Genomic DNA, 16469 nt, shown 5'->3' on the forward strand with positions numbered 1-16469 from the left:
AAATGCCAGACTACAAGGTAATTCTATTTTTGGCTAGTCCAGCATGGAATATCTTGGTGCCATCTAGATTTCCAGACCACTGAGAGCAATGGAAATTTATTTCACTGTGCATGGCCATTATCAGATAGCAGTAATACAGCCATAATAACACAGTTCTTCTGCAGTTGGAACTGTGTAAGCAGTGATCCCCAATCGGTGGCTCGCCAGACATTTCAAAACTGCAACTTCTAGCATGCTGGACAACTCCCAGAGCACGCTGCGAGTTGTAGGATTGCAACAACTGGAGAGCTGCAGGTTGGAGATCACAGTCATAAGATGATGCAGGTTCAGTTTAAGATGTCTTAGTTCATTTTTTCTAATGCGTTTCTGTGGTCAGTGATGCTACATTTGATGACAATGCTGTAAGAAGGGGAAAAACACCAACGCAAACAAAAATATAGTTCTCATATTTATTCTGAGTAATACAAAAGAAATCCAGATCTAAAAAGTTTAATCTTCGTCTTCTTCCTCCTCCTCATCCTGGTTGATCTGGAAGTATCTTAACTCATAACTTTCCTTACTGTTGGCAACCACACGCAGCCAGTCACGTAGACTGTTCTTCTTCAGATATTTCTTGGTCAGATATTTCAAGTACCTATTAAAAGAAAAAAGGAGAGCTCAGAGACTTCAGGACGTTCAAAGCAGGATTCACCCATTCAGTGATAAACTAAAAATATAGAAAACCCTCCTACAAACATCTATCACAGTCACCCCCAAAGCTTTAACTCTACAGATGACTTTTCAGAATAGGCTGTCAAAAGATGGCTTTTGAGCGATAATCGTTGCGTGTAAGTGGGCCCTAACTTGCAGTCAGTCTCTCCCTTCCTCCCTCCTCCATACATTTCAATGAACACAATGACTTATCTTCCTCCCTTGTTCAATTGTTTACTGTCAATGGAGAACAGGCAGTGGACAGCAAACCAGAAGGAAGGGCGCCCCCCAGTGGCCAGCACTGTAGGGATTTTTCAGCGCAAAAATACTTCCGCAGAGTTCACTGATATTGTGATGGATTTTCAAACCAAGAAACAAACAAACTTTCCATTTATTAATGTCACCAGTGAAGTTTAAATTAGGATGAAATGTTTTCTCTCCCTATTTTCTGTTGTCAAAATTCGAAGATTTAGTCTGGGAAATATGATTTATATACATTACCTTTATCCTTCTTAGTTACATCTAGATGCTTAATATGTTAGTATATGCCAAAACAAGCCTCTTACAATCACTGAACTGAATGGATATTGGATGAGTAAATGATTAAGATTTACATCAAACTGGGAAACACATTTTGGGTTCCCCTTTTGTGGACACTATTACGTACTTGCTTCAGAGCAACTCACTACTTTACATCTATTAAAGGGAACCTGTCACCATTAGAGATGAGCGAGCGTACTCGGTAAGGACAGATACTCGAGCGAGTATCGTCCTTACCGAGTACCTGCCTGCTTACAAAGATTCGGGTGCCGGCAGGGGAGAACGGGAGGGAGATCTCTCTCCCCCGCTCCCTCCTGCTCACCCACACCCGCATCTTTGCGGGCGAGTAGGCAGGTGCTCGGTAAGGACGATACTCGCTCGAGTATCTGTCCTTACCGAGTAAGCGCTCTCATCTCTAGTCACCATCTTTTTATAGCCCTCTGTGAGAGCAGCACAAGGTAGTGACAGGCTGTTAACAGTTTTTCACCGTATATCTGTGCAGTAGTTTGGGAGAAACTTTTATTTTTAGTGTCAGCCAGGAAAGAGGATTACAGGAAGTAGTCCTCAATATTTATGAGCTGCAGGTCTCTCTCTCTCTATGTACAGTAACAGGATAGTAGAAAATTAGTGGCTAAAAAGGTGGGGTGGGTGGAGCTAGCCTTCATGAATATTTAGGAGTAATTCCTGTAGTCCTCTATGTATGTGCTGCTACTGATAAAATGTAAGTTTCTCCTAAACTACTGCAGTGTTACATACACTAGACCTATCAAAATTCTACCAACCTGACACCACAAGGGGATGGTGTTTTGGCGTCTCTAACTGGTTTTCCAAGTTGTAAGAACTCTGGGCAACCCCTTCCCCGTGCATTAAAATAAACGGCGATATACTCACCTCTCCTTGTTCTCGCTGTGTCCCACGACGGCACTTGGTCCCCCACTCCGGTCTTTGTTGACAGCTGCAGTCCCGACAAGTTTACGGGATATCACAGGGGCTGCAACCAATAACAGAGCTCAGCGACTGATCACTGTGCTCTGCTATTGTTTGCAGGCCCTGTGACAATCCAAAAACTAGGTGGGACTGCAGCTGTCAGAGACCAGAGGACCGAATGCCATCGCGGGCCACTGCGGGAGAGCTGAGCTTTTCATTACTTATTTTAAAGCATGGGGGAAGGGATTGTCCAGAGTTCTTAGTACTTGAACAACCCCTTTAACCCCTTGAGTGGCGGGTTTCCTACCACCCTGTCAGACCCACCAGGGCAGGTTTTTTAAAATGGTCTAATCATTGAATTTCAACTAATTTTGCAGTTGCGTCTCAAGAGCCATAACTTTTTCATTTTTCCATTGACATGGCCATATAAGGGCTTGTTTTTTGCTGGACAAGTTGTAGTTTTTTAAACAGGGGGGAGGAAAAAAAAAATGGGGAAAAAAGAAAAAAAGGGGCCATGTCATTAAAGGGGTTGTCCCGAGGCAGCAAGTGGGTCTATACACTTCTGCATGGCCATAATAATGCACTTTGTAATGTACATTGTGCATTAATTATGAGCCATACAGAAGTTATAAAAAGTTTTATACTTACCTGCTCCGTTGCTGGCGTCCTCGTCTCCATGGTGCCGACTAATTTTCGCCCTCCGATGGCCAAATTAGCCGCGCTTGCGCAGTCCGGGTCTTCTCCTCTTCTCTATGGGGCTCCGTGTAGCTCCGCCCCGTCACGTGCTGATTCCAGCCAATCAGGAGGCTGGAATCGGCAATGGACCGCACAGAAGCCCTGCGGTCCATGAAGACAGAGGATCCCGGCGGCCATCTTCAGCAGGTGAGTATGAAGACGCCGGACCGCCGGGATTCAGGTAAGCGCTGTGCGGGTGGTTTTTTTAACCCCTGCATCGGGGTTGTCTCGCGCCGAACGGGGGGGGGGGGGGGGGGGGGGGGGGTTTAAAAAAAAAAAAAAAAAAAACCCGTTTCGGCGCGGGACATCTCCTTTAAGGGGTTAAATAATGTATTAACTTCCTTCTCTGGGTCATTACGACGCACACGGATACCACATGTGTGATTGTATTTTTGATTTTTTTACAAAGTAAAAAGGGAGACAAGTGTTTTTATAAATTTTTTTATAATTTTTAAACTTTTTTTTTTTAATTTTTTTTTGTCTTTTTAGGGGACTTCCACAGGGACCCATCAGGACCCCTGATCACATTCCGGGGGTCCGATGGTGACAGCCCTTTACATGCTGCAGTGACAGCCCTTTACATGCTGCAGTCACATAGACTGCAGCATCTAAAGGGTTAACACAGCAGAGATCGGAGGTTTTCTCTGATCTCTGCTGTAAGAGCTGGTACCTAGCTGTCCTCTCACAGCCGAGCACCAAGCTCTCCCTGCCACGGAGACCATTGGCTTGCTTCTGACAAGCCGATGGTCTCTATGGCAACCTGTAAACAAACCAGGAGATTGCCGACATATCGGCAATATCTTCTGCTGGTTTTTCAAAGCCCTTGCTATGTTCTCTGTGGGTCTGTGCAGGCAGAGCACACTGTCACAGCTTGTGGCATTGTGCTCTGCAGCTCCCATAGTGATACATAGCCCGGAAATCTTCCGGGGTATATCACTATGGGCAGTGGAGCTCGTCCCAGAAATCTTCCGGGCGTGCCACTCAGGGGGTTAAGGATCGAGCCATACGGTGAGTTTCAGGCACTCCCCAATGATGTGATTTGTGTGCAATTTTGGTATTTGAAATACCCATCATAGACACACAAAAATGATGCTGACATGTTGCATGTGAGTAACAATCACGCATGACTTCAATTGAAGTCTAAGGCCCCCTGTCCACAGGCGATGCGAAGTCCCGCGGAAGATTTCCGTCGCAGGAGCAGCCGCCGATTCTCCGCCGGTCAGCCCTATCTGATAGATAGGCTGGCCGCGAGCGGAGAATCGCAATGATTCTCCGCTCGTGGACTGATGCCGGCGAAATCACGCCCGTGGACAGGCACCGTAAGCTGAAAAAGCTGCTGGGGATAAATTCCAGCAGGTTTGGATTTTTCATGATAGTAGTCACATCATGTAACATGTAGGAATTTAAATCACGCTCACAACCATTACTTGTGAAATCGCTATGCATCCATGACTGCAGTAATTGTGTTGTTCTAGCCTAAGAAGTCACAATACTACTGCTCTGGGGGAAGAAAGAAAAAAAAAAAAAAGTACCAATACATGCCGGTTTTACAATAGTTGGTGCAACTCAGCAGTGAACAAGAGCCTGAGGCTGGTTTCACACGGGCGATCCAGATTTCGCATGTGAGAGTTCGCAATGGAATCTGGTGAATCTTCGCTTTTCTGTATTGTGGATGACCCCGAACGCTCATCAGCGGTCATGCGCAATACAATTTTTGGGAGGAAATATTTCTTTTTCCCGCGCCGTCGCTAGGCGATGATGCAGGTACCCACAGCCTATCCGCAATGTCAAATTACGGATGGGCTGCGGGTCAAACAGTTTTCATTGACTTCAATGGAAGCCATCGGTGCAGATTCTGCACAAAAATAGAACATGCAGTGATTTTAAATCCCCTTGCGGAAATCGCAATCGCTATTTGCTCATCTGAGCGGATATGCGAACGTTCTATTTTTTTCAATGTGTGTGGAGTACCGCAGATCATCTGGGCGGATTCTGCAATTGAAATCCGGTCATGTGAGACCGGCCTTAAGTAGTAGATTTAAACCTTATTCACAGGACTGTTTTCAGTCTGTGTGCTGACTCTACAATGGATTAGACACAGAGCACAAGGACCAATAGCAGCCACTCAGGCCATTCACAAATGTGATTTTTCACGCAGACAGATTGTCTTTTTGAAAAATAAAAGATGCAACGTGCCCTACTCTGGCTCGTCTTCATGAGCAAAAAGACCACACAATGGTCCATGAGAATTAGTCAGCACAAGGACCGCCATGTGAATAAAGCCTTAACCAGCAAGGAAAACAAGAATACAACAAACAAAAATAAACCATCCTGTTCTCTGTGTACCACCCTTGTCCACGGACTGAATCTGCCATTACAGCAGTAGAGAAACACTAAACCTAGAAATAAAAGATAAAAAGTAAACAGGAGAGCAAATATGTAGAAATCCAGCAGAAAATGCAGGGGTTAATCTCCTGCTTCCTTCCATTTTTGTCAGGTTAATAAAGGGGTGGGATTTAACCAAGGGGCAGGGCTTAATATAGGTCCTATTGCACACATGGTAGAGGGGGGAGGCCCCTGTTACAGCCCATAGGGTAAGGCTACCTACACACTGGCGAGCGCAATATTGGGCCTGAGAAGCTCAGCCCGATATCACGATTGACCAACGTGCATTTCACACCGATGTGAGGAGGGTTTTTTTTGGGGGGGGGGGGGGGGGTCAAAAACCTCTCCCATCACTTCTGTGAAGTAGTGATCATCTGGCACAACTTTCGGGCGTGTTAGAGAATTGGCAAGAGTTTCCCATTGGGAAACCAAGCACCGCACTCACATGTACATCGCGAGATGGTTTACTGTCCCATTTAAACAACAGGCAATGCGTTCCGAGGAACGTGAACAGATTGGACTTACCACGATTTTTTCGGAGAAAATGTATAGGACTCCATTCAAAAGAATGGGGTTCATAGTCGCCTGAGTTTTGTGAGTCTCGCAACGCAACAAACTCATGCGAGATTCTCAGCTGTGTGAAACCGGCCTAATAGCGACACGGGGACAGTGAGGAAGTGGGGGGACACTGCGTACATTATATATTCGGTACTAGAGCGTGAAGATTATGAGACAGCCAACATGGTCATTTATAAGATGATAAAGAACCAGCAGGAGTCTTGCAAGAATGGAACTCAAGACTTGCTCCTCATATCACTCACCTCTTGGAAAATGGTACTTCTGATGTCACAGTGATCTTGCTCTTGCTTCTCTCGATGGTGACAACACCACCACCCAGGTTGCCAACTTTCCCATTGACTTTGATGCGGTCGTGCAAGAACTGTTCCTGTAATGTATTGTGCAGATTCAGAACTGAGATCTCACCAACGTAGCAGGCACATACAGTACATAATACATAGCTGGGGACCCCCTCTATGACATCTATGTACCCCAGTAAGGCAAATAAGTTGTGCTGATAGGATAAAGCCTTTATAGGGCCACATGCAACAGATTTGCACATTTCCTGTGTGGAAACCATACTGAAAACCTGCAGGAAAAGTTCAGTACAAAGCAGGTGAATTATTCATCACTAAATCCTGTGCACACGAGGAGAGAGAAAACAAAATACAGGAAACTTGAAGCTCCAAAAGAATCTATAATGAAGAAATGCTGGTTGGCATGGTGCCCTCCCTGTACCAACATTACATACCCCACCATAGTGGGGAATCCCTTTACTTTTAGGTACGTCCCAATCAGATGAATGCTCTGCGACTAGAGATGAGCGAGTATACTCGCTAAGGCACATTACTCGAGTGAGTAATGCCTTAGCCGAGTATCTCCCCGCTCGTCTCTAAAGATTCGGGGGCCGGCGCGGGTGACAGGCGAGTTGCGGCGGGGAGAGAGATCTCCCCTCCGTTCCTCCCCGCTCTCTCCCGCCGGCCCCCGAATCTTTAGAGACGAGCGGGGAGATACTCGGCTAAGGCATTACTCGCTCGAGTAATGTGCCTTAGCGAGTATACTCGCTCATCTCTATCGGTGACCCAACACAACAGCGGCTGCACAAAATGCTGAGCGTGGCGACAAGTTGCAGATTGCTGGACCAGTATAATACGCACCAAAACCTGAATGTTTTATACCAGAAAACTGGGACGACTTGCTAAAGATTCCCCGTTGTACATTAGAAACTTTTAGAACTTGAGTGATTAAGATTTGTTTCCATGAAACAGTTAAAGCCCTCTAAAGCATTGGGGGTCTTACAAAGTTAGCAGCATCCATGATGCCATCTTCCACCGGGTGTGTGCAGTCCAAGGTGAACTTCAGCAGCTGCTTCTTCTTCTTGCTCCCCTTCGTTGCGGACTTTTTCTAGAGAAACCAACAAGCAGTAATTAGATCGACACGCTTCCCATAACGGAAATCTGAATAAAGTCAGCCCTAGTGACCCCATAGACTAAAGTTATGGGCTCACAGGAGCTGGAACACCCAATCCAGGGATGTGACTAAGGCCTCCCGCACACAGGCGTTACGGTAAGCTCCGCGATTTAAATGGCGCTTTGCCATGATTTACTTTCTCTTCCATCCGTAGGGAGGTGCGTCTGACAGCGGAGTTTAGCATACCCCATCACTGATGAGGTGCGCTAAACGAGCAAAAATAGAACAGACATCGCTGCGATCGGGTATTTAGCATGCTAATATGCAGTGCTAGAAGACGATTGCTTTACATCGGGCCACTCAGGCCTGTGATTACACGAGTGAATGCATGTCCTATTTAGGTATGTGATGAGCACCATTATTATAGTCTGGTACATAAAACACGCAGTAAATACATGTTACATGCACATTTACTGAGTATTACACACGTAATATGCAAGCTACATTCGCTCATCTGAGTGAGCCCTTATACGTATCCTCCTCAGCATTCCTCCCATTAACCGCAGACTGCGTAGAATAAGAGGACTAGCCCTGTCATTCTATGTGGGCACCTATGTAATCCACGCTGCGCATGCATCCCTTAGCTTTCAGGGGGGACAGGGAGGGTATAACAATCAGATTCCTGGGTCACTATTGCAGCTGCTACGAGCCCGACAGATTCCCTTTAATTGTCGGCACATCCCCTCCTAGCTTATTAACATATAGTTTACCCTAAAGTTTCTTTCCCCGCGGAGCGCTGCACATATAACTGCGTTACGCTATAATCTGTATCAGCGGCTTCCAACCTGAAAACCACTTCTCCCACTGTGCCCTGCAGCTACATGCTGGGAGCTGTAGTACAGTCCCCACTGCCTGAATATTAGTTTCTTGGTCTTTCCTCCAGAGCGCTGTATACCATAACCATACAATACGGTATGGATTATAACGCACAGCTCATGTCCACATGAATGTTATATTCTACCCCAACGTGTCTGCTGCGCCCATGGACCCCTGTGTAATAAGAGGTGCAGTAATGTGTATTGCAGATAATTACAAACACCGTAAGCCACCTGGAAACTATCTATACATTCTAATGTGCTAATAGTAAGAGGGCTATCCGGCCAGGAGCTCCGTGCATTAAGATATTACAGGTCAGGCGTCAGTAGTGCCCAGAATATAGCGTCAGACATGACTGCTAGATCCAAGTATTCTAGGCCCTCTCTTGGGGAGTCATTATTATATATATATGAGAGGCTCCTGTACATCGTGTGATTGCAGATCAGGGGCTGTCCACATTAGGATACAAGAAACTGGACACAAGTACAAGTCATATGAAACATACATTAAGATTTAAAACAGATACATTAGCTAGCCATACGTTTCTAGAAGTTACATTAAAGGGTTTTCGGGGCCATGCGCATTACATTTCCTGCGTCGTTGCTTAGCAATGATGCGGATACCTACGGCTCATGTGTAATATAATTGTATATGGGCTGCAGGTATATCCGTGACCATAGAGACCAATGGGCTCCATGTTGTGGATCCCCATGTAAAATAAAACATGCTGCGTTCTATTTTCCACAAATGGATGACACAATTCTGACCCGCTAATGGGAGCGAACTGTGTGATCCAATGCGTTTGGTTGAACTGCGTATTACCGCGGATCAGACCCTCACCGAATCTGCAATTCACATCCGGCTGCGTCAGGGGGTCCGTTTTCTTGCTTCGTTTGGCCAGGAAACCCCCCTTTCCTGTTCCCCAACAGGTCTGTCTGATGACGGAACCAAACAGATGACTGTTTTTCCATTGAACTACCCAACATGTTACCAGACGAACAAAGGCCCGCGTCCAGCGCTATTTCTTCCAGGATCTTGTGCCGGATCTGTGATGGACCCCCAGCCGAAGGGTCCAACGCCAATCTGAAGGCAGCCTTCATATAGCTATGTGAACGGTCCCTTAGGCAGCAGTCACACGGGTTTTACGTATGCTAAACACACACATTCTTATGCTGCTACAAGTATATAAAGGGGTGTAGTTTATGGAAACCCGCAGCCGGAGGCAGGCGCCCGCGGGAAAACCCGCAGCCGGAGGCAGGCGCCCGCGGGAAAACCCGCAGCCGGAGGCAGGCGCCCGCGGGAAAACCCGCAGCCGGAGGCAGGCGCCCGCGGGAAAACCCGCAGCCGGAGGCAGGCGCCCGCGGGAAAACCCGCAGCCGGAGGCAGGCGCCCGCGGGAAAACCCGCAGCCGGAGGCAGGCGCCCGCGGGAAAACCCGCAGCCGGAGGCAGGCGCCCGCGGGAAAACCCGCAGCCGGAGGCAGGCGCCCGCGGGAAAACCCGCAGCCGGAGGCAGGCGCCCGCGGGAAAACCCGCAGCCGGAGGCAGGCGCCCGCGGGAAAACCCGCAGCCGGAGGCAGGCGCCCGCGGGAAAACCCGCAGCCGGAGGCAGGCGCCCGCGGGAAAACCCGCAGCCGGAGGCAGGCGCCCGCGGGAAAACCGCAGCCGGAGGCAGGCGCCCGCGGGAAAACCGCAGCCGGAGGCAGGCGCCCGCGGGAAAACCGCAGCCGGAGGCAGGCGCCCGCGGGCTCATAGCCCTTCGAGACGATTCTCGTTTGAACAAGCGAGTTGCATCACCTCTAACTTGTGCGCATTCCTGCAGCCCGTTTAATCTGGCAAATGCATGGCTGGCTCATCCAATGGGAGGCGCTCCGTCGCTGTAAAAGTGGGACTGAACCATCGTGGTTCACAGAAACCACTGCCAGCAGGATGGCGATGGCCTACGGAAGCAAACGCCTCTCGTCCGTCACCGGCTGCGTCAGCCCCAACGATCATCCTTCACTTAGGCTCATTTGAATATTTTTTTTAAATTTCCCAACGCAGCATTACGCTTCAATCTGCTTACTTTGGCGCACAGTACAGTGTGGACCGCTACGGTATTGTGTCCTGCAAGAAAAACACAGGTTTTCCCTCAGGTAGCTGCGCGGTGGGCGGAGCCACACGACAGGCTTCATTCTCTAGAAAATGTTTAGGTTTTAAAAACAGACAGAAAAGAAAAAAACTCCAAGATTCCCCTCTTCCTACTTTTTTTTTTTAATGACACCCTCCGCGCCGGCGCGTCTGTGTCATCGCCTAGTGACGGCGCGGAAAAATAAATACATTTTTTTCAAAAACACCCTGTACGGCGCATGAGCGACAACGAGCGCCAGCGGTCATCCTCCGCACAGGAAATGGTATGCGGGGTCACCGCCGGATTCCGCATGCAAAATCCGACCCGCTGGTCCGTGTGCCGCGGCCTAAACCCCCGTAAGGGCGGTGTCACACCTGCGCTGGGGATGCCCGTTTCCTGTACCGGGGAATCCCCATTGCCGGACAGTTCTGTCCCAGGATGGAACCATTGACCATAATGGGTCCACCTGTCTGTCCGCTCGGCTTCGGATGGCAGTAGTGGCGCCGCACTGCCCTTTTAATATGTTGAGGTGACCTGCGATGGAACCTCCAGCCAATCAGCTGCCGGCTCTGGGGGCCTCCTGCACTGGGCCCTGGGCACACAGCACACTCGCAGGCCCCTACAGACATACACTGCACTCAGCGGTAACCCGGCCGGCAGGAGGATTACTGGAGGCCGCTGGGGCGGAGGATGCGGCCTGCTCCTTCCGGCGCCCCTCGCACTGCAGGCTCTGCGCCCCATATAACCGGCCGGCCGCAGTCCTCCGCTCCCCGTCGCCACCCCCGCACCCCCCGGTACAGGCTGCGCCCAGGCCGCGACTCCTCACGCCGCACATGCCGCTTCCCAGCTGCCTCCACAGTGCCAGGCGGACAGCCGCGCTCACCGCAGGGACATCCCCGGTACAGCGGGAAGGCAGGGGGCATCCGGGGAGCCGCGGCCGGGAGCGGAGGGACCCAGCATGTACCGTACAACCCGAGGAGCTCCATACTAACCACAGGAGCCATGGCGACTTCAGATGGCTGAAAGGAAGAGGAAGCCGCTGCGCATGCGCTATCTAAGCGACACCTTTGCAGTCGAGCGCCGAGAGGATCGATTGGCTGTAGTGCGCATGTCTGTAGACTATACGTACGGCGACGTCATGTGCTGCTGGGTGTGGGGTGTGCTGGAGGAGTCACTGGCCTTACTGAAACCTAACTGTGTCTTAAAGGGATTGTCCACCTCTAGATACCATTTCACACTTCACATATAGAATTAATGCAAGAATGCAATTGACAAAGCAACGGTTAGGTGGATTCACAACTGCCCGAGTGATTGTACTCAAAGAGTGGTCATAAATGGCTGCACATCCAAGTGGAAGAATGTATCAAGTGGGATACCACAAGGCTCTGTCCTGGGCCCAGTGTGGTTCAACATTTTTATAAATGATCCGAAAAAGGGAATTGAGGGGAAAATGATCAAATTTGCAGACGACACAAAGCTAGGAGATTTCTTCCTGCCATGACTTTCTTCTTCACACTCTTTCCATCCTGCTTCCACAACCCCTAATGAACTACTTAGTAGCTTCTTGTAGTAATAGTGCCCATGCTGTGGTCCTATTAAGTAATAGTGCTCCCGCTGTTGTCCCCCTATATAACAGTGCCCCTGCTGTGGCCCCACCAAGTTATAGTGCAACTTCTGTTGCCTCAATAAGTAACAGTGCGCCCGTTGTTGTCCCACAAAGTAGTAGTGCTCCTGCTCTGGTACCACTAAGTCATAGGACCTCAATATGGACCCACTTAGAACTAAGGTCCCCTCTGTGGCCCCAATTAGTAATAAGACTGAATTAGTAATATGACCCCCCCACTGTGTTCCCACTAAGTGATACTGACCTTTCTGTAGCCCCAACTAGTAATGGGACCCTTCTGTAGCTCCAGTTAGTAGTAGGGCCCCTGCTGTGGTCCAACTAAGTGGTAGTGTCCCCGTTGTGGTCCCAAAAAGTAATTATGCCCTGGCTGTGGTCCCACTAAGTAATAAGACCCCCTTTGTGGCCCAAATCAGTAATAGGTATCCCACTGTGGCCTTCATTGTTAATAGTGACCCCTTTGTGGCCTGAATTCGTAATAAGACCCTTCGGTGCCCCAAATTAGCAATATGACCCCCACTGTGGCCCCAACAAGTAATACTGACCCTTATGTAGCCCCAACTAGTAATGAGACCCTTCTGTAGCTTTAGTTAGTAGTGGGATCCTTGCTGTCGTCCAACTAAGTAGTAGTGTGCCCACTGTTGTTCCAAAAAGTAATTATGCCCTCGCTGTGATGCCACTAAGTAATAAGACCCTCTCTGTGGCCCCAATTAGTAATAGGATCGCCACAGTGACAACAATTAGTAGTAAAATCCCACTGTAGCCCCAACTGATAATAGTCACCCCAGTTGGTAATAGTGACCCTTCTGTGACCTTCAATAAGTAATAGTGAACTTGTACCCCCTAACTTGTAATTGGACCTTCTGTAGGCCTTCTATAGCCCTAATTGTGAGACCTACTTTAGCTCTCTGTGGCCTTTTCAATTAATAAAAGTTTCTCTCTGTGGACAATAAAACCTGCCCCGCTGCAGAACTTACAGTAGGTTCCTGACACACACAACACGGGACTTGTGACCTGACGCTGCGCGTGCTTTCTTTCACAGCATGGCCTCGCTCCTCCTCCCCCTGGCGCTGTCACTCAGAGTACAGTGAACACGGAGCTTGGGGGAGGAGGAGAGAGACTATGTTGCACGAGATATGCGCAGTGTCGGACTAAAAGTCGCAGATCCAGTACTGTGAGTGTGTCTGTGTCAGGAACCTACTGGAAATTCTGCAAGCAACTGGTGGTAGGGCAGCACCAAACACTTGCTGGGGGCTCATACTCCCCTGCCTCCTGGCCTAGCCTGCCCCTGGGGGCCCCTGAGCCAAGAGTGGTTCCCCTAACCTCCCACATGAGCAGCACACAGCACAGTACACTCACTGCACTACATACAGATAGTGGTCTTCTTTTGGAGGGACAGTTTCTTTTATATCCAATCCCTCCGTCGATGTTTGCCTGTTACAAGGGTTGTCTAGGTTTAACAATCCTTTCCCTATGCCTCTATTAAAGCACATTGAGGTGATAGAGACTTCTACTACCCAAAGTGGACAGCCTGTACAAGCCGTGGCCCCAGTGGGCACTGTCATCAACCACTTTACATCAGGTCATCTACCAGATATGGTGCAGTAACGTAATACTAGTGCAGGGGTGTATTTGGGGGTCATGTGCTAGCCAAGGGTGACAAGTCAAACTTTCTTGGCCAGTATATAAATACACACAAGGAAGTCGGGCAAAAAGCATGGGAAGTAGCACAAGCTTACGTGATTGACATCAAATGTCCATGGATTAAAACCCGTAATCCTCTTTATTTAGTCCAGTGCCTAACGCATTTCAAGGCCTGTAGCCTCTTGTTCCGAGGGCTGGAGGTATACACAAATGCTCCATGATGGAGTTTCTGGTGTCGCATAACAAGAAGTATCTTGATCATCCTTCCTCTGCAGGTGACACCAAGAACTCCCTCAGGGAGCGTTTGTGTACTCCTCCAGCCCTCGGAACAACAGGCTACGGGCCTTGAAATGCGTTGGTCACTGGACTAAATAAAGAGGATTACGGGTTTTAATCCATGGAGTTTGATTTCAATCAAATAAGGTTGCACCACATCCTATGGTGTTTTTTACCAACTTTCTTGTACAAATCTTCCAATCACTATCCATACAATTTTGGTTGATAGCGAGTCTTGGGACGGCAGCACCTTACCCACTATACACAGGACTTACACAATCCAAGTGTCTGCGATTTACTGCCCATTGGGCTCACAGACAGAACTATCCACAGGGCCCGCATATCAGTCCCAGGAGGCATTCCATCGGATTTCTTCATTGCACATTGGCCTTTGTAGTATTTAAAGGGGATCTGTAAGCTAAGCTTATGGGCTGAAAGTAGATGACCTGCTGAGTCCAGGGATGTAAGTGTTATACTTACTTCCCCCATCATTCCCCGGATGTCCACCCATTATAAAATTAGAACGAGGGAACTACTTGGCCCAATACACTGAGCGGCAGCTTTCAGTGCTGACATTGGGGGAACGACAAGGGAAGTAAGTATAACCCTTGCATCTCCGGACTCTGCAGGTCACCTACTTTCAGCCCATTAGCGTCGCTATATAAATAGAAGTTTGTCAGACAAGGCAGGTAGGAGAGCTCCCCATTGAATGTTACTGATTGGTGATCTTTTTACTTATTTTTAGGGGGGCCGTGTCACGTCCATAGACCCTCGCTGTAGGGTGAGGGCAGCCATGTGTTGGCAGAGCACTGTCAGCCTAGATACTGTCTGCACGTCACTGGGAACTGTTCTGCCCTGGGAAAAGCCAACGCATAGCTGTCATTCCAACAAGTGGAAGCAGACCGAAAGGGAGCGAGAGCACGGGGCGCTGCCACTACTTACCTCACAGATCTCAAGTCTCTGCAGGTCAGCAAACCAATTATATTATCCAGTAGATGATTTTTATTATTGCAACTAATATTATTTATACGTCTGCCAATAATGTAACGATTGTTTGTAATCCAATACATTCTGTTGTGCACTTAGTATAGAAATCATAGGAATGAAAGGTTCAAGCAATGCTCTTGTAGTTTGTAGCACAAGGAGTTAAATATTTTCACCAATGTTTCCTCTATTTCATTGTACAACATGTTCAATCTGTAACATAGGGCCGAGTCAAGTAGGCATGTGTATGGGCAGGGGGTCGGGAGAGAGGGCTGGCGGCCAAATCAGTGTTCGGCCATCACCTATCTAAAGTGTTTATGACTAGAGATGAGCGAGTACACTCGCTAAGGCACATTACTCAAGCGAGTAGTGCCTTAGCCGAGTATCTCCACGCTCGTCTCTAAAGATTCGGGGGCCGGCGGGGGGCCCCCAAATTTTTAGAGACGAGCTGGGAGATACTCTGCTAAGGCACTACTCGCTCGAGTAATGTGCCTTAGCGAGTATACTCGCTCATCTCTATTTATGACCAGTATAAGATTTGCCAGGTTTTCAATAGGATAAGTGGGTGCTAGAGATATCTGTTGCCGCTTATCTCATCCAGAAACAATAGATTGAATTGCTTAAAAAAAGTAAGTCATAAAGTAATAAGCCCGGTTGCCCCTTATTAAAAAATGGCCACCGCAGCAACTCCAACCAACAGATTTTGGCTCTGGTTGTAACTTCTGATTTAGTAATATATGGCCACATAGGGTGATAAGCCTTTTTGAATATATATATAATATAATGACTTGTGTCTAGCATTAATTTCTCTTGCATGTTTCTGCCATCCTAGACATGTCCGGAGGGATATTCTCTCCTCTAGAGAATCTACATGACTTGGATAAGGCCAATTGTCACCCACTGGCCTGTTTCCTGTGCCATGAGCAGTATGAACACCCGTGCCTGCTGGACTGTTACCACAACTTCTGCGCCAACTGCCTCCGTGGTCGGGCTGTAGACAACCGTCTTACCTGTCCTCTATGTGGGTAAGTGACCATGAATGAAACAACTACAGGTTATATGGTGAAACCAGAATCCAAGGCATCGGGGAAAACACATTCACTTTCGCAAATGATTGCCTCATCCATGCCGCATATGCAACCATAGACCAAGAAACTATTAGCCAGTTTACACCAGCTGACATACATCGCATGAAGGTTTATTAAAAGGGTGAAATGTCTTGCACCGGATAGTAAGACGTGACAGTTCATAAGACCCATTTACATGCAACAATTATGGCTCAAAATTAATTCAAATTATGGCATATGAGCAATAATCCTTGCATGTAGACGCTGCCATCGTTCACTCTTCGGCCGAACAATGACTTTAAGGTGAGCTGTGTTCTGCATGGGAGTCGGAGTTACATTGTATTCAGCTGACAGTCTGCGCGGAGCTCAGCCCATATACGGGGATCTGCAAACAGCTCCAGGAGGCCCTTTTACATGAAAATGAAGATTATAAAGTGCTAATGGAAATTAGTGTCCATTAGCACTTTATGCAAAAATATTGCTAAAACTATTAATCTTTCAATTGTTTAAATGTAAATGGGCCTTTACTCTATATATTGTGCTCTGTTAGGTCTTCATGGAGGATGTGATCATCTTCAACAACAAAAAGTTTTCAACATTTTATAAGTGGGTCCTTGCATACCCGACATACGATGCTAGTGGAATGAG

General features: G+C 48.1%; 2 protein-coding genes across 2 annotated transcripts in view; one reads left to right on the forward strand and one right to left on the reverse strand.

Moving 5' to 3' along the window:
• Positions 1-435: 435 nt before the first annotated feature.
• Positions 436-11326, reverse strand: RPL22 (ribosomal protein L22). Its single transcript, XM_066607324.1, has 4 exons — positions 11222-11326; positions 7135-7239; positions 6099-6223; positions 436-634 (listed from the first exon to the last, which is right to left on the reverse strand). Exons 1-4 carry the CDS (start codon positions 11231-11233, stop codon positions 490-492), a joined length of 387 nt encoding a protein of 128 aa, XP_066463421.1. The 5' UTR covers positions 11234-11326; the 3' UTR covers positions 436-489.
• A 3340-nt stretch (positions 11327-14666) lies between these two features.
• Positions 14667-16469, forward strand: part of RNF207 (ring finger protein 207) — a 56596-nt gene continuing 54793 nt past the window's right edge. Inside the window, exons 1-2 of the mRNA XM_066605698.1 lie at positions 14667-14736; positions 15587-15779. Of these exons, the coding sequence (XP_066461795.1) occupies positions 15589-15779 (191 nt within the window). The 5' untranslated portion in view covers positions 14667-14736; positions 15587-15588. The remainder of the gene's footprint in view (positions 14737-15586; positions 15780-16469) is intronic.

This window comes from Eleutherodactylus coqui, chromosome 6 (genome assembly GCF_035609145.1).
Source record: "Eleutherodactylus coqui strain aEleCoq1 chromosome 6, aEleCoq1.hap1, whole genome shotgun sequence".
NCBI lineage: Eukaryota > Metazoa > Chordata > Amphibia > Anura > Eleutherodactylidae > Eleutherodactylus > Eleutherodactylus coqui.